The sequence below is a fragment of the Anguilla rostrata genome, chromosome 6 (assembly GCF_018555375.3).
Source record: "Anguilla rostrata isolate EN2019 chromosome 6, ASM1855537v3, whole genome shotgun sequence".
In the NCBI taxonomy this organism is placed as follows: domain Eukaryota; kingdom Metazoa; phylum Chordata; class Actinopteri; order Anguilliformes; family Anguillidae; genus Anguilla; species Anguilla rostrata.
Genome location: NC_057938.1, coordinates 37,148,391 through 37,166,958, shown reverse-complemented (window position 1 = coordinate 37,166,958; position 18,568 = coordinate 37,148,391). Strand labels below are relative to the sequence as shown.

The 18,568-nt window shown below is 40.8% G+C and overlaps 3 protein-coding genes across 3 annotated transcripts in view; all 3 read left to right on the top strand.

The window, feature by feature from the left end:
- The first annotated feature begins 263 nt into the window (after positions 1 to 263).
- Positions 264 to 7,769, top strand: LOC135257057 (heat shock protein HSP 90-alpha 1-like). The gene is made up of 11 exons (XM_064339461.1): positions 264 to 467; positions 1,770 to 1,919; positions 2,353 to 2,719; positions 2,972 to 3,105; positions 3,204 to 3,512; positions 5,326 to 5,491; positions 5,586 to 5,776; positions 5,894 to 6,041; positions 6,165 to 6,433; positions 6,642 to 6,975; positions 7,332 to 7,769. The coding sequence occupies exons 2-11, from the start codon at positions 1,770 to 1,772 to the stop codon at positions 7,439 to 7,441; spliced, it is 2,178 nt and encodes a 725-aa protein (XP_064195531.1). The 5' UTR covers positions 264 to 467; the 3' UTR covers positions 7,442 to 7,769.
- Positions 7,770 to 8,221: 452 nt separating this feature from the next.
- On the top strand, positions 8,222 to 15,914 carry LOC135257056 (heat shock protein HSP 90-alpha). The gene is made up of 11 exons (XM_064339460.1): positions 8,222 to 8,452; positions 10,696 to 10,845; positions 11,103 to 11,469; positions 11,767 to 11,900; positions 11,992 to 12,318; positions 12,562 to 12,727; positions 13,056 to 13,246; positions 13,882 to 14,029; positions 14,405 to 14,673; positions 14,904 to 15,237; positions 15,462 to 15,914. The coding sequence occupies exons 2-11, from the start codon at positions 10,696 to 10,698 to the stop codon at positions 15,569 to 15,571; spliced, it is 2,196 nt and encodes a 731-aa protein (XP_064195530.1). The 5' UTR covers positions 8,222 to 8,452; the 3' UTR covers positions 15,572 to 15,914.
- Positions 15,915 to 17,509: 1,595 nt separating this feature from the next.
- Positions 17,510 to 18,568, top strand: part of LOC135257055 (serine/threonine-protein phosphatase 2A 56 kDa regulatory subunit gamma isoform-like) — a 50,255-nt gene continuing 49,196 nt past the window's right edge. The window contains exon 1 of the mRNA XM_064339458.1: positions 17,510 to 17,624. Coding sequence (XP_064195528.1) covers positions 17,598 to 17,624 — 27 coding nt within the window. The 5' untranslated portion in view covers positions 17,510 to 17,597. The remainder of the gene's footprint in view (positions 17,625 to 18,568) is intronic.

Sequence of the window (18,568 nt, the reverse complement as noted above, 5' to 3'; positions counted from 1 at the left end):
TAGTCTCACAGCGAAAGAAAATCCACATGGACTTATCTGTAAGAGGCCTGTCACACTTAAGTGTGGTTGATAGGGTTGTAGGGCCATGTGGCGTGAGTCCTCACAGACAGCCATGAGGTTGTCAGAGCGAAAGACAGCACAGATAGATGGGGGTGTGGGAGGGGTGGGGGGGTCCAACGGTGATTGGCAGCCCGGCCTGTGACTCCACTGCCCTAAAAAGACCAACTCTGGCAGCTGCGAACGCAGCCCCGGCTTCAGTTTCTTTCTTTAGGCCTCCCCCTCTACAGAGAGCATACCTTCTGGAACTTTCTCAATGAATTATTCCTGAAAGCCCACCCAGCTATAAAAAGACAGGATCCAGAGTGGGTGCCCTCATAGAACTAAAGGAACCTTGAACTGCACCAGGAGAAGAATCATTGTAGAGCGAGCTACAAAACAGGGGAACGCATTTCAGCGCTTTCAGCAAGGTGAGCGTGACACCGCATGGCTGCTAAACGTGGTTTGCTCACAGCTAATTTGGTTGCTAGCTCAGGCTAACAGTCATGGGAATAATTAAGATATGGACACAGTCACATTGGCTGTCATTCATGCCCAAATCCTTTGCCTGTTTGTTAATTACAGAATACAAACCTTTGTATCAGTTATAAATTACTATTTTACACGTACTTATACTATATCTGTGGCATTTTGTTTTACTTAAAATTAAGTATTTCAGACACGTGAGATGCTGAGTTCAAATGATTTAAGTAATTTAATGTTGATTTTGGTGAGTTGGTGATCATTTTGTTGTTCTCTTAATAAGAGTGAGTTTGGTAGCAGACTGAGGCTCTACTGCAAGGCAGAAATGCACAGACAGAGCATGCTTCTCTCAACCTTTCCCTCTGAGCAGCACATGTAATCAGCAGAAACAGAGCTTCAAGGAATATCATGGCTGTAGTATCAGAGATAAAGTATATGATAAATGATCCAAAATTCAGCAGTGGAAAAGGCTTTGTTAACAAGAAATCGACACTGTAAAGCAGACATATATTTTGAGATAATAAGGAAGAGTTTTATTTAAAGCAAAAAAATACAAAAAGCAAATTGGTAAATTTCAACCTATATAGCAAGAAATTGCTTTCTGTGATCTCTACTACATATTTTATGTTCTGCCATTGAACAATTATTTGTCATTATAAAAAGCAATAAAAAATTGTTTAAATAAACCGTTTATTTTATTACAAGTAAATATGAAGTGCGGTACCTCTCCGGCCAATAAGGGAACAACGTCAAAATCCCCTTCTTAAATTTAGGAAAGAGCCATATTTTTTCTTTAATGAAAAAAATATCAGGCTAGAAGCATGGACAGACCAGAGGATGGGTGGTGGGTTGGGGGTGGGGAGGTGCTATGACGTTGGTGCAGCTGTTCAAACTGAAAGACGACTGAAAGTAACACCCCCAGACCCCTGACTCTGATTGACAGCAGTGACATCTGCAGTTTCTGCACTATGGTTCACAGCGCCATTATTACATTACATTACAGGCATTTAGCAGACACTCTTATCCAGAGCGACTTACAAGTACACTCTTACATAACAAATTACTATTATTACTTTTATCGGTATTATTACGTTTATCACTAGCTAATTTATTTACTGTATGGCTTAAAACACAAATGCAGGGTCACAAATGCAGGCAAAAATATGCATTTTGGTGATAAAAGAATCAATGGGAAAACATATATTAGCATGGAGCAGTGTGGAACTAATACCTGTCACTTTTAATTCCAGATGCCAGAGAAAGTTGGCCAGCACATGGAGGAGGAGGTGGAGACCTTTGCCTTCCAGGCAGAGATCGCCCAGTTGATGTCTCTGATCATCAACACCTTCTATTCCAACAAAGAGATCTTCCTGCGAGAGCTCATCTCAAATTCCTCAGATGTGAGTTTTCTTTCGGTCATGAATACTCAAATCTGGCCCTCAGACCAAAGTCTGGCCCTGGTTTTCTTTTCTCCCAGGTAATTAACTGAAAAATGAGTGCTACTGACTGTTTCACACTTGATTCCCAGGCAAAGGGAGGGTGGAAAACCAGCAGTTTTTTGAGGACTGTGATAACAGGGCTTTAGGTAGTCCACCTTCCTTAAACAATGGATCGGACTATCAACTTTTCAAACAATATAACATGTCGGCACACAAAAAAGCACCAATTTAATATTTCATGAAACTGGTCATAAGAAATATACATAAAACAATATATTCTATAATTAGGGATTAAATAGAATCTGAATGACAGATATTGTAGTAAACGGACAACTATGTAGAGAAAATACAGGGGTATAATAACATATGTACTTGTTTTCTCCTCCCTTGACAGGCTCTGGACAAGATAAGATATGAGAGCCTGACTGATCCCAGCAAGCTTGAGTCTTGTAAGCAGCTGAAGATTGATGTAATTCCTGACCTGGTCACTCGCAAAGTGACTATCATTGATACTGGTATTGGGATGACTAAGGCTGACCTGATCAACAACCTGGGCACCATTGCTAAGTCAGGCACCAAGGCCTTCATGGAGGCCCTGCAGGCTGGTGCTGACATCTCCATGATCGGTCAGTTTGGTGTGGGCTTCTACTCTGCCTACCTGGTGGCCGAGAAGGTGACTGTCATCACCAAGCACAATGACGACGAGCAGTACGTGTGGGAGTCTGCAGCTGGTGGCTCTTTCACTGTTAAAATTGACACTGGTAAGCAACCAAAAAGATATTTAATGTAAAATGCTAAGCTGAATGGGTGTAAATATGTGCCTTAATGCACAATGAGGGCGCCTGCTCATAAACGCTAAAACTTCACAGAAATTAACAAGAAATGATGTGCTATATATTCTCGACCAGCTCAATGCATTCACACAGTTGTATAGCTATGACTACTGGGTCTGTTATTGAAACATTCTGCAATCAGGTACAGTAATGCCCTGCCTTGGCTGTGCTTTTTTGAAGGTGAATCTATTGGTCGTGGCACAAAAGTCATCCTGCACCTCAAGGAGGATCAGTCAGAATATGTGGAGGAGAAACGTATCAAGGAGGTTGTGAAGAAGCACTCGCAGTTTATTGGCTACCCCATCACCCTCTTTGTAAGTTCTGAGAGAATTCTCTCATTGGCAGTTGATAGCTTGTGAGTGGGTCTCAAACTGAGCAGTTATGAAACAGTTCCCTCTCTGTCACTTGGCAGGTGGAGAAACAGCGGGAGAAGGAGGTTGACCTCGAGGAAGGGGAGAAAGAAGAGGAGGTGGAGAAGGATGCAGCGGCCGCAGACAAGGACAAGCCCCAGATTGAGGATGTGGGATCTGACGAGGATGAGGACACAAAAGAGGGAAAGAACAAAAGGAAGAAGAAGATCAAGGAGAAGTACATTGACGCCCAGGAGCTGAACAAGACCAAGCCTATCTGGACTCGCAACCCTGATGACATCACCAACGAGGAGTATGGCGAGTTCTACAAGAGTCTCACCAACGACTGGGAGGACCATCTGGCTGTGAAGGTGAGGTTAAACTTTAAGATGCATCCCGTATTGTGATTAAAGTGAGGGTTCCAGCACTTCATGATTGACCATATTCAAAAATGATTTCATAGCCCGAAATATCATTCCTTTATTGCATGTGAAATTATTTTATCTGAAGGGTCACACCAGTCAAAAACTGACTAAACCCGGGCTACAATTTTATATACTGTAATCATAATAAAAATCCAGAGGTTAGTGGAAGTAGGATAAATTTGGGCATGAACACTGAGAGTCAAATAATTGGCTCCAGGGAAATTTAGGAAAACTAGAATGTTTGATGGAAATTCAAATTCCATTAACTGTTCTAGAGTGTGCAGCTAGAGACATTGCCTCCAACCATGGAGTAGCCACACCTTGTTATAAATTCAAGGCATGCAAAAATCTATCTCTTTGAGTATGAGCAAGAATACTGCCTTCTCTACTATTGCTCCCTTCATCTGCTGCTATTGCAACAGTGGCAGAAACAAATGAAATACCCACATGTGAGGCTAGCTAAGCATAAGTTCAGCTGGAGCAATATGAAGAATAAAACATTCCCGTCACGTCCATGAGGGCTTAGGGCTATCCTATTGTCAAAACAGCATTTTTGTGAGTGCTCTTATGTGGACTTTCGTGCCCTCTGTCTGCCCCAAGGGGCCAAGATGGGGCTTTGCTTTTGAAACTCACTTCCTTCATGGTGAGAGATGTTAGTTTCTAGCGCCACTGCAGTTGGCTACTAGAAAACTTACTACAAAACTTTTAGTTAAAAGGGACAAGGATAACTTGATGCACATTATGTTGATAAGTTCATTGCAATTTTTTATTGGGCTATTTATAAGGCTATTAGGCTAATGTACTGTTTTCACCTATGACCTAGACACAGATTAACAAGCTGTTGTGGTCGCATTGTGGTCTCAAGTTGACTCCAGAGATTCTCCGTTTACACGTGTCACCTAGCATTGACTGTTAGGCCAGCCTAGCAAGGACTGTTATGTAACGTAAGCATTACCATCCTCACCATCCCAGATAAAAAAGACGGTGGGTGGGAGGGTTCACTCCCCTGGTGGAAATTCCAGGTACCAGCCTAAGATGGAATCTAGCTGGAACCACCTTCTGCTCCAGCTGGATGCCATCAGGAATTTGATGCTGGTCTGCTGTCTGTGCCAGCTGGACTTGGTCTTGCCAGCTATCTCAATAATCTTGTTTCCAGTTTGACCATCTCCAAATCAGCTTCAACCCAGCTGGACCATCTTAAATCAAGCTGGACCAGCTTAAAATCAGGCTGCAACCACCAAGGAATTTCCACCAGGTTGTCAGTGCACCCCCTGCCAATTTACAGCTCCTAGAGGTAGTGGATGAGTCGCCTCTTCCTCTCTTTTCATATCAATTTGAGTAAGGTTGTATCTCCGTCTCTTAGCAATGTGTCATACGATGGGTGATATCAGAAATCTTCTGCCATTTCACCCTTTATATTCACCCTTTAGAGTCCTTGAACTCAAAACAATGCTCATTAGCAAAGCTTGCTCTTATATCCTTATCTTCCATATTAGTCTTTTTTGGAGCAACATTAAGGGAGGAAAAGTTGGGTACCTTGAACCAAAACACAAACTTACTTCTCCACTAATTTGATATTTATGTGTTGCCCATTCCAAAATTTGAATCATAGCCGTGTTTCAGTTCTGGGGCAGAAAACAAGGGGCATTGGATACCACTGTGGTCTACAAATTACAACAACCAGGCTGTGGTATACAAAATGTCATTATGTCGCATGGCTTCTGAGTAGTTGTAACGTAAATACCTCTCCCACCTACAGCACTTCTCTGTGGAGGGCCAGCTGGAGTTCCGTGCTTTGCTCTTTGTTCCCCGGAGAGCCTCCTTTGACCTGTTTGAGAGCAAGAAAAGAAGGAACAACATAAAGCTCTATGTGCGCAGGGTCTTCATTATGGACAACTGCGAGGAGCTGATGCCTGAATATTTGAGTGCGTACCTCATCTTGTTTTCTACCTTTTTTTTTTTACAGTTGTTTATGCCCAGGCCATAACCTTCAAAACAATTTTTAATGTCTTTCAACAGACTTTATCAAGGGTGTGGTGGACTCTGAGGACCTTCCCCTGAATATCTCCCGAGAGATGCTGCAGCAGAGCAAGATCCTGAAGGTGATCCGTAAAAACCTGGTGAAGAAGTGCATGGAGCTCTTCACTGAGCTGTCTGAGGACAAGGAGAACTACAAGAAGTACTACGAGCAGTTCTCCAAGAACATCAAGGTGAGCAATCCATTCAGTCACATACTTCCGTATCAATTTACTGCCAGTACTTTCTTTTCCCCAATAATAATCTGAATGTTTCAATATATCTGATAATGATTTCATGGTTTCCTTCAGCTGGGCATTCACGAGGACTCTCAGAACCGTAAAAAGCTATCAGAACTTCTCCGCTACTACACTTCCACTTCTTCAGATGAAATGGTGTCCCTGAAGGACTATGTTTCTCGCATGAAGGACAACCAGAAACACATCTACTACATAACTGGTGAGCGCTTTTGGGGAACGGTCATCCTTTCTGTAATATTATCAATTTGTATTTTCAATTATAAATTGAGAAAGGCTTGCAACTCGTATAATCTAACCCTGTGGATTCTTTTTCCACCCACAGGAGAGACAAAGGAGCAGGTGGCCAACTCAGCCTTTGTGGAGCGTCTGAGGAAGGCAGGCTTGGAGGTGATATACATGATTGAGCCTATCGATGAATACTGCGTCCAACAACTGAAGGAGTTTGATGGGAAGAACCTGGTCTCCGTGACTAAGGAAGGCTTGGAACTTCCTGAGGATGATGAAGAGAAGAAAAGGCAAGAGGAGCTCAAGACTAAGTTTGAGAACCTCTGCAAGATCATGAAGGATATTCTGGACAAGAAGATTGAGAAGGTACAAGTGCTAACCTTTCTACTCCAAAAATCGCTGTGGGTGGATATGTGGAATTTTATATAGGAAATTTGATATGAGAAGGACACCCAACAGAATGGCATTGTGTTTTTTCTCAAACCCAGTGAAAACCACCCTGTCAGTGTAGAAGGTGACAATCATCATATTTGATCACATTTGTTTTTCTCTTGTTTTCTTTTACTGATGCCAGGTCACGGTCTCCAACCGCCTGGTGTCCTCCCCCTGCTGTATTGTGACCAGCACGTATGGCTGGACTGCCAACATGGAGAGGATTATGAAGTCTCAAGCTCTCAGAGATAATTCCACCATGGGCTATATGACTGCCAAGAAGCACTTGGAGATCAACCCCCAACACCCCATCGTGGAGACGCTCAGGGTAAAGGCAGAAGCTGACAAGAATGATAAAGCAGTTAAGGACCTGGTCATCCTCCTCTTCGAAACTGCCCTGCTTTCCTCTGGTTTCACGCTGGAAGACCCTCAGACACATGCTAACCGCATATACAGGATGATCAAACTTGGCCTGGGTAAGTCTCCTCATATCCATCATATGAATAAAACATTTTAAAATAAAAAAAATCATTTTATTCAAGATTTATTCACAATCAACATTATATTCTGTGTAAAAATACAGTTATCTGCATTCTCATAAGCTGTGGTTCATTTAGAACAGGGAAACACAGGAAGGGACTGGTATGGGATGAAAGACATTTTAACAAAAAAAAAAAAAACTTCCAATAGTTTCCAGTGATTTTATTGCCAATGTTATTTTGAGAGAATATTATTGATGTAACAGCTGAATGAAGACAGAAAACCTGCATGGACTTGAAAAATGTGAGAACACTTGGTTCTAATTAAATTGTCTTTACTTTTTTCTGCTTAGGAATTGATGATGATGAAGCAGTTGTGGAAGACATTATCCAACCCAGTGAAGATGAGATGCCTGTTCTGGAGGGTGATGATGACACATCACGAATGGAAGAAGTTGATTGAAAGCACACATGAATTATTTTTATTTTTTTTTATTTTTTAGGACATCTTTTTTTATTTTATATCAATAAACCCCAAATGACAAATACAGATAATGTGTAGATAATTAATTGTATTATCATGTTTGTTGCCTTTGCACCTGTGTTAAAATGTGTTGCTTTGTGTTTTACACCTCCTCAACTTTGCAACATGTGACTCGACACAAGTCAAATGCTAGAAGCAATAAATTAGAACTTTGATAGGGAACTGACTTGTTTTACAAGACTTTTATAAATTGTAAAGCATTTTATAAACATGTTATACATATTTCTAATAAAATAGTTTTAAAATATTGCATGTTGTATGTGTAATAATTGTATGCTTTTTATTTATTTAAGATGAGTAAGTGTTTTAAAATGTGTTGATCTGAATTGCTTCAGATTTCATTTGAGAAACACACAAACACAGGTGTATAAACGATTAAAGCATCTTGCGCTTAAAGTCTGCTAAAATACTTCGAAGCAGTTCTGAAATGCTAATTGAACTTTTACAGGAGGCAGCGTGTACATAGAAGATTCAAGAATCTTGAATAGTTGATTTCGATTTACATGAACAAGCAGTTCTCGTAATTTCCATAAATTTCCTTTCTTTAAATGGGAGTGGCCGACGTTTTACGTTTATCTGCATCCAGTTGTAATCCCTCCCCTGACCCCGCCTTCCCCATAAGTCCTGAACGCTAAGAGGCGTGAACTGAAAAAATCCGTTCAGCTACGGACGCACCATGATTGACATCCCAACCTCCGTGTGTAACGTAGAACTAGGAAGCTTCGAGACGTTTCTAGAAGCTGTGGGGAATGGGGATGTTTCTCGAACCATCAGAAGCATTATAAAAGCAGCCACGAGGCGTTCGGACTGTCATCACTGCATTCACCAGAAAGCTGGTAACGTTCCCTGTGGAAGACAGCATCATACAGGCAGTATCACCGTTTCGGAACATTGTGTATTATATAGCAAACCTCAAAGAGTAACTACGAGGTAAGTAGTTTGCAAGCTTCTTAAGTGAAATCCATTAAATTATTTAAGTTATTTTTAACTATCAGCCAGTAGTGCCAAATGCACACGGTGGCCGAACTAATATCATTTTACATTACATAGCTAAACCAAACCTTAAGATTGCTGATTCGATAGATACAATTAATTAAATTAAAAAATGTATACCTAATTACTTTTATGATATATATTTGTCTGAGTCACATGTCAATTCTCTCGAAATTAGCCAGCATTAAATGTAACAGTTTTTTTTATGGAATTGTGTAACGTTAAGAGCTACTGTAGATCTTTTTCTTGGAATTCCTGTAATTCCGATCTGCTACAGTCAGAAACTGTCAGTGTCATATTGCTAGCGTTCGCCTGTATAATAAATGTGGATAGCTAAATGGTATGTAGCTAATATTTCATAACTAATAAATATTATTGAACAGAATTATTTCCCAGATGCCTGAATTCGACATTAGATTTTAGATTCAGTTTGCATGCTTGCTTGTCTCTTCTGAGATACGTGATATTAGCCGACTGCACGTCGTCAACAACGTCAGATTGTCAGCTAGTAACTATAGAGCCACTTTCTCACCTGGCTAAAACCTAAGTCTAAAACACGGAACATTGTCGTGTTAACTGTTAAAAGGACACCCATATTGGGAGACTAGCTAGCAAACATTAGCTAGTAGTTTCTAGAAGCTTGTTATGATTCATGTGCTTCGGTAGGTGGCATCAGCCTGCAGACGTGTGGCTGCTCTTCTTTTTAGCACAACCGAATTTCCAGAAAAATCCGTGCACGTGCATAGCATCCAAGAATGAAATTCTTTAACACAGTTAAGTAAAAGAACACTATGCGACGTCGGAAAATAATTAGGTAGTTTCTTTTGTAATAAAGGTAAGGCGCGTAATTACAATTTCCCCTTCGTATTCTACTTTTTTATATGCTTCAGTCGCGTGTTCAGTACTATTGAAATCTCCAGAATGATTACCAGCGATTTAAATAATAATAATAATAATAATAATAATAAATATACACGCTATGATGATATGAGTGGCTAAGAAAAAAACCGTTTATGGTAGCATTATCAGGTTGTGGTCAGTACATTACCAAATTAATTTTGATCTCACTGGGTGGAAATTCTTTGCCTCTTCCTAAGTATTTATCGACGTGAAGGAAACTAAAATGGTTTCACCTGCAAACAAGCATCGCCATGACTTTCAATCTTTCAAGCTACATGAATGGAAACATTGTGGCTTTTTGTTTTTTATATGTTGAGTTCATCTTTTTTTTTTTAAAAAATAGCCCAGTGATATGCTTACTACAAATAATAATGCACTATGATCATAATCTTTGTAAAACCTGAGCGAAAGCAATGTCCCTATAAGGTTATTGTCCAAGTTGCCCCCAAGTAATATCCTCATATAGAAAGGTATTGCAGGTGAATATACATCTGGACTGACAGAATGTAAGCATATTTCCAACATATCATAGCTGTCATTTTTATGAATGCTTACAAGATGTGTTAACTTTCATGAAAGGACTGTACATGATGCAGAGAGAACCCGAGGCTAGGATAACTGTTTAGATGCTGCTTCTGTGTACTTTGTGCACCCAAATGCATAGCACATTAGCCTCAGAATAATGCAGCTGTGTGGCTGCTGACCTACACAAAAAAATGTTATGCGCATAGTGTTCCACAGAACTGATTAATTAACAAGCTTTTCCCAAGGATCATGCTTGGCTTTTTGTAATATGCTGGAGGAATGCTAGTAATTTATTTAATGTTAATGATGCACAACTACTGGATTTCATATTATATTCTTATATTTTGTTTTTCTTTTAGGGAGTAGTAAAAATTATCATCAAATGTGCTTCCTTGCTATAAACCTTATGTGGATGTAAATAATACTAACCACAGGTAGAAATCAACAGATTAGAATTACTTGAGCTCTTATATATATATATATATATATATATATATATATAATATATTATGATATTATATAATGTGTATAACATATACATATATATATATATAATATAATTAATATCATGTTCTGAGCTTCATAGACATGTGTGATCTCTGGTTTGACTTCTTAGTAAGGTGTCATTCAAAATAGGGTCACAGAAGTCTGGCAATGGTGTGCAAATAATCTGTTTTTAGAAATTTGAATATATCTGCATTTGAAATGAGTCTCTTCAGAAGTCCTGAGGGGTCTTGTGTGCACCTTCCTTCCAGATGCCTGAAGCACATGATCAGCCCATGGAGGAGGAGGTGGAGACCTTTGCCTTCCAGGCAGAGATCGCCCAGTTGATGTCTCTGATCATCAACACCTTCTATTCAAACAAAGAGATCTTCCTGCGAGAGCTCATCTCGAATTCCTCAGATGTGAGTACACTCTTTGTTGTTGGCACGGTCAGAACAGTCTTCACATACAAAATCAATGATATTGAATTTTGAATGACTAAGAGGCAAAGTACCTTGGTTGCATTAGTTTAGTGTAACGATTGATCCAATGGTAATTTAGCACCTGGATGTAATTGTAGCCATAAGGTTTTCTCCCACTGCATGGTCAGTGCTAAGATATATATTAAAAGCATTTCCCAACAGTTGTTTACTTTTTAAAAATAATTTTTATTTTTTAGGCTCTGGATAAAATTCGCTATGAGAGTCTCACAGACCCATCCAAGTTGGACTCAGGGAAAGATCTGAAGATTGAGATTATTCCAAACAAAGAGGAGCGCACCCTGACTCTCACTGATACTGGTATTGGGATGACCAAGGCTGACCTGATCAACAACCTGGGCACCATTGCTAAGTCAGGCACCAAGGCCTTCATGGAGGCCCTGCAGGCTGGTGCTGACATCTCCATGATCGGTCAGTTCGGTGTGGGCTTCTACTCTGCCTACCTGGTGGCCGAGAAGGTTACCGTCATCACCAAGCACAATGACGACGAGCAGTATGCGTGGGAGTCATCTGCTGGGGGCTCCTTCACCGTCAAAGTGGACTCATGTAAGGACATCCCTTTTTCTACGTATACCTAGGAAGTAGGGATGAGATTTTCAAAGTTCATGTTGGAACTAGTCGGATGACAAGTATAATTTGGTTCTACATTCAGCTGTTACCGATGGTATCAGTTTTCCTACCTAAAATTTTTCTGGAGGCTTTGATTATTCACACATTTGATAGAGTGGCAGTATACATGAATATCACAGTGATGCAGTGTACTCCCTGGTAATGTGCATAGTTTATCAAATGGTGATGTAGTTGTTCACACGCACTCATCTTTCCCATTGTGTTGTCCCACAGCTGAGCCAATTGGCCGTGGAACTAAGGTGATCCTGCACCTTAAGGAGGACCAAACAGAGTACATCGAAGAGCGCAGGGTGAAAGAGATTGTGAAGAAGCATTCCCAGTTTATTGGCTACCCCATCACTCTCTATGTGAGTACTGTTGCTAGTATCACATTTTTGGGAGGTACAGAGAATTTATTACAAATTCAGTGGTTCCTCATATGGAAAATTCTCAATGCAGGTGGAGAAGGAACGTGACAAAGAGGTGAGTGATGATGAGGCTGAAGAGGAGGACAAGGAAAAAGAGGAGAAAGCAGAGGATGACAAGAATGAGGATGACAAGCCAGAGATTGAGGATGTGGGTTCTGATGATGACGAAGACCAAGAAAAGAGTGGGGATGACAAGAAAAAGAAGAAGAAAAAGATCAAGGAGAAGTATATTGACATGGAGGAGCTGAACAAGACCAAGCCCCTTTGGACACGCAACCCTGATGACATCACCAATGAGGAATATGGAGAGTTTTACAAGAGTTTGACCAATGACTGGGAGGACCACCTGGCTGTGAAGGTGAGTTTTAACTTCCATTCCATATGCATTCCATACTTCTGAAGATACTTTTGGAGGGCATTTGGCCTACTTCTATTGTAGTATTTCTACTTTGAAGTTTCACATGTTCGGGTAAATATCACAAGGGAGCGAGAAATTATGTTGTGTATTGCATCCTCTAATATTTCAGGCTGTGATGGAGTGGCAGGACTGTTCTAACATTAGTAGAAAGTTACATATTTAATAATGTGGTTTCTTCCATAGCATTTCTCGGTGGAAGGTCAGCTGGAGTTCAGGGCCCTGCTCTTTGTACCACGGCGTGCTCCCTTCGATCTCTTTGAGAATAAGAAGAAAAAGAACAACATCAAGTTGTATGTGCGCAGAGTCTTCATTATGGACAACTGCGATGAGCTCATCCCAGAATACCTCAGTGAGTGTCTTGGACTTTGATAATGTGTGGGTTAGAGGTCAATGTTACTGTGTATGAAATGGTAGTCTGTACCTGCTAAGAAATAGGCATCAGTGGTGTACTGTTATTTGGTGGATATTAAAATGGTATAAGGCGGAAATCATTAGTGACATCAAAGCATAATATATAAAAGCATATAAAAGTGAACATTGAGTGAAAATCTCTGAAAAGAGTTATCTTAATGCAAAGTTTACTTTGTTTCAGACAATGATCCAAAAGTAATTGGTCTACTTGAGGTGACTAGCCCGAATCAATATTGTTAATATCCACAATTGCTTCCCCCTGACAGACTTCATCAAGGGTGTGGTGGACTCTGAGGACCTTCCCCTGAATATCTCCCGAGAGATGCTGCAGCAGAGCAAGATCCTGAAGGTGATCCGTAAAAACCTGGTGAAGAAGTGCCTGGAGCTCTTCACAGAGCTGTCAGAGGACAAGGACAACTACAAGAAGTACTACGAGCAGTTCTCCAAGAACATCAAGGTAAGCATTCCTACAGACGGCAGGCCATCTGCTACCCTGTCTAATCCGCCGAGGTATCGCCATTTTGCTCTCTAAAACCTGAGCTAAGCAGCTTAAAGGTAATTCTCCAATGTATGGCTATGGTCTGCCTATTACAGGAAGGGGTGTTTCATGAAAGAAGCTTACCATTTGAAAGCTGTTGCTTGTGCAAAGATTTCAATGTCTGGGGTTGCTGGGTGGGTGGGCCTAATAAGGCATTGTTCTGCTGCATTGATGGCTCTGGTATGAAATCCAGATCATGCTCGTGCTGACTGGCCGGCAACCCCTAAGTCGATACACAGTTGGCTCTAGCATTACCTAAGAATGGGGGTTTCCGTCAGTGGGGATGATGGTGTCTCCTCATGCTCCAGCAACCCCCACTGGGCAACTGGGTGTCAGCAAGACCTTATGCTAAGCTGCCTATAAATAGTCTTCCTTTGACTCATGATGTCTGGGCTGACTATTTTCTTTGGAGGAGAGCACATGCCTGTCTGTGTTTCCCCAACTCGATAGCACAGGTTGTAACTGAGCACCAACAAAAATACTACTAGGCATTTAAATTTGTGAGGAAAAAGTTGAAAAATGTTTATTGTTCTTATGTTAAACACCTTCTACAGCTTGGGATCCATGAGGACTCACAGAATCGCAAGAAGCTGTCTGAGCTCCTAAGATACTACACCTCTGCCTCTGGGGACGAGATGGTCTCTCTCAAGGACTACGTCACCCGTATGAAGGACACCCAGAAGCACATCTACTACATCACAGGTGAGAAATGGTCTCGTAAACCGAGACTGGGATGGGCAGTTCTGTTGCTGGAGGGCCAATGTCTATGCAGGATTTTTCTGCCAGTCTGACTGGTTCAATTAGTTAATTAGCAGTATAATACAGCTGTACTCTGGGAGATTAGATTGCAAGTGAAAGTTTTAATGTAGGGACACAAGCCTTCAGCTGTCATTCATGAGCTCATGAAGAAATCCGACAAATTCCAGCTCACATAAATTATCTATAGAATTAAAAAGGAGACGTTGCCATGAACTCCTGGAATGGATGGAATCTTCTCTGTCCACTGTGACTGATGTGTTTTGACGCAGCTAATTTTGAAAGCTGCTTTGTTCAAATTTCCACCCGCTCTTCTTGCAGGTGAGACAAAGGACCAAGTGGCAAACTCGGCCTTCGTGGAGCGCCTGCGTAAGGCTGGCCTGGAGGTGATCTACATGATCGAGCCCATCGATGAGTACTGCGTCCAGCAGTTGAAGGAGTTTGACGGAAAGAACCTGGTGTCAGTGACCAAAGAAGGCCTGGAGCTGCCTGAGGATGAGGAGGAGAAAAAGAAGCAGGAGGAGAAGAAGGCCCAATTTGAGAACCTCTGCAAGATCATGAAAGACATCCTGGAGAAGAAGGTTGAGAAGGTAAGTTCTTTCTTTCCGTATTACCCGTGCCTCGAGCAGACCCCACAACTAGCTATGGGGAAAAAGTAGTCCTTAATAATCTAAATGAGTGGAGTTATACCTGGCCTTTTAAATTTGTCATTTTACGGAGATTTCACAAAATCTTATTGTTTCAAACCAGCCAGTGTATTCGTTATGTTTTGAGGGTGTTGACTGAATGTATGCCTATAATGTGTTCTTTTTGTTTCCAGGTCACAGTGTCCAACCGCCTGGTGTCCTCCCCCTGCTGCATTGTCACCAGCACGTATGGCTGGACTGCAAACATGGAGAGGATCATGAAGGCCCAGGCACTCAGAGACAACTCCACCATGGGTTACATGGCTGCCAAGAAGCACCTGGAGATCAACCCAGACCACCCCATTGTGGAGACGCTCAGGCAAAAAGCTGAGGTGGATAAAAATGACAAGTCTGTGAAAGACCTGGTCATCCTGCTCTTCGAGACCGCCCTGCTTTCCTCTGGCTTCACGCTGGATGACCCCCAGACACACTCAAATCGCATCTACAGAATGATCAAGCTTGGCCTCGGTGAGTTTATATTTAAGGCATTCATATAAAAAAAGTAAATAATTAAAAAATAAAATAAAGCAACCAATAATTGTCAAGCAAAAAGTGACAGCAGCCGATTTAATTTTAAACGAACCACTAAATTTCATTGTCGCACTGTAGGTGACGGATACCCAAGGGCCCTCTGTGTGAAAGTAGCTCAATGTTGAATCTGACTTATTTATTTATTTCCTTTCTCCCCCCAGGTATTGATGAGGATGATCTATCCACAGAGGAGACCACAACGGCACCCATCGAGGAAATGCCCCCACTGGAGGGGGATGACGATACATCCAGGATGGAGGAAGTAGACTAAAAAGTAGACTAAAAGCTGTATGGTGTAAACATAAAAGGCAGAATTCAGACTGGTTCTGTAAATACTTGCAGGGTTGACTCTGAGTATTGTTAATGAGCCTGGAATGCACGTTTTCCTTGTGATCCCTGTTATCAACGGTTCTGAAGGTGGACTAATTCACCCATTCCTTGGCTGTGGGTGTGAGTGTGCCCAAACAGCATTCCATTCTTTTTTATTTTTGTATTTATATTTTATGTTCTGCTCTTCCCTTTTGTATTTGTCATTCCATGTCATAGTTTAAACACTGTATATATTGATTTAAAATGTGGTAATAAAATAAAAGTTTACCCTTTCAGCCTACAAAGTGTTATTTCTTCTTCTTGGTTAAAATGTGATTATAATGATTCATTCAAATTATTCATATCATACTTTTCTTGAATTGCAGTCAGTAATTGTCATTTCAGGCTTATACTGACAATGGGTCCAAACAGATCTGATGGTAACTTTAATTAAGGAAACTAGAAGAAAAATCAATTTGTTATGATTACCCCATCTGTGGCTTGATCAATAGTTAGCTGGTAATTGAATCTTAATGTACACACTTCATGGTCCAACAGGATCAATGTTTACGTGTTGATTAAGTCAGATAAATGTAAGCACATGACCAAATGTGTAATGGTCAACGCGATGGTTCCTAGATCCCAAAAAAACGGAAACTTCCGATCGAAGAAGGACAATTTGACAACATGGGTGATAATGCGGTTTAGGCATAAGCTTCACTCCAGAACACTTGACAAAGATCTGAAATGGCCTGGCCACAAAACATCCTTCAGAAATGTGTGTTACGGTCGACAGGTGGCGTTACTGCTCAGTAAACCGCAATTACTTATTTTAAAACGGCTGTCAGTGTTCAGTACTATAAAAATGAGCAACCTTTTATGACTTCGCCTTACTTAAACCCTTGAAATGTCACTAATATGTGGTACAACGTACGTCGGTAAGAACATTGCACTCAACCAGGATTTGATACGGACTACCTTCAAAGTAACATTATTTAAACATGTTTTAAATTTTTTACCGCCATTGAGGAACATATTTGTGCATCCTTCCTGTTGTAGTTGATTCCATGAAGCTAACCCCTGGTCTCTTGAAAACATGGAATCGTGATGTCATCGCAAAACAGCTGGAAGCTAGTTTTCGGATATTGGTAATCTTTTAAGTTGTTTATTGTTGTAGCTTCATAAGCCGTGACAATAACTCTGTTAAATATGTTTTAGAAATACCGATTAGCTTATCGCTTTCTTTAGAATAATTTGTAAAGCATGTTCCTTGGCGAGGTCTGTAAACGTTTGCTTTATGTTGATTTATCGCTGAATTAGCTATTAGCTTGCAAGATGTATGCGGACTAATTGTTGGCTGTTTACTAATAAAACTGGGAATGTAAACGTGCTGTCTGCATAGCATACCTCTCACAATAAATTAGCTGTCAAATCAAGCCAACTCAGTTACATTCTTTGTGAAAACCTCAGTGTTCTGTGTTTATATGGTTTGATCACTTAATGAACGCAGGCAGTCAACAGTTCAACTGTTTAAAGGTGATCAGTGGTCACTGTATTCAAATTAAAAACGGATCCGTGTTAAGAGAATAGTAAGCGCGTGATCAATGTTAAAATTATAATACACATTTAAGAAGTAAATAGAAAATTACCGTTTGTAATTACAGAACAAAATGTACTTGTTACCTTTTTTGCTAGCCATAGTTCCACAACTTCTAGGCCGTACAGTATCATTTTCACAGTAGACTCGATAAATAGCAACTACCGGCAATATTGATTCATCTGATTTGGGATTTGATAGTAAATGTGTGAGCGCGCGAAAGCTCGTGTGTGTGGCTGGCTTACGTTGCCGTCACATGACCGACAGCAGCCTATCAAATTCGACTGAGACGAGGAAAACAGCTGCAGCGACAGCCTGTCAACTCAGATTCCAAGCAGTGACAGTAGCTGGAGTGTGTTGGTAGGGAGACCGTGGAGGGCGTATCTCCGCAATGCCAAATAAAGTGAAAAAGGAGAAGGTGAGTTTTTCTTTTGTGAGAACAGGTTGATGGATCCTCAAGAGTGTTAAGGGATCTATATCGTATTGGTTTAACGATAGAAAATTAATTTGACTCACAGGCCTAGACGGCAATTATCTGTGATGCTTCTCAACAGCAACGTGTAGTCAATTCATGTAGTTAGTTGAATGAGCTAGAGCTAGCAGCGTTCTGTGTAGCTTGCTTGCTGGTGAATCAATTTGGGTAATGCTATTGGGGGCTTTGGGTTATTACACCGTAGCGGTTACATGTAGTATAGATAGTAACTGTATTTAGCCTACGAAGTTGATTATACTATGGGGTTGTTTTCTGAAAGTTCCCGGCATTCTTGCTCATTGATGGCTGCATGTAGCCAGACAGCACACAATGTTTCTGTAAATGTTTCTGTACGTGAAACGTGTACTCAGGCTTGTTTATTAGATACATTTGCTAGGTATGTATGTTGTCAGACACAACGTGGGCGCTGGGACAGTTACGTTAGTTCACGGCTGCATAATTGCACCTCGCACTGCTATCAATCATTTATTGTAGAATTTATGGACAGTGAATAGTTTAGCAAACTTATCTCTAGTCAGATCAGTTTCCCTATTCCTTCATTTACGTTAAGCAACCAATGATGTTTGATAGGTCTTACTATCTATACTCCTTGCTGTAGTCTAATACCGTTATAAAGTTTGGCGGGTTTTGTGTTTTTCGTCTTGCTTGCGTTTCGTTTTAAAGCTGGTATTGGGAAATAAGATTTTTCAAGATGAATATGTACGTTCGAGTCAGTACAACAAATTGAATCGAGTTATCGAGTCGTTCTAGACGAATTATTTTCTCAGACTTAACCGTTAAAAACACTCATTGTCGACGAAACTATTCACTTTTTATTTTTTGCCTGTCTGGCTCGCGCTCGACTCACTCGCAACTCAAGCAAGACGTAT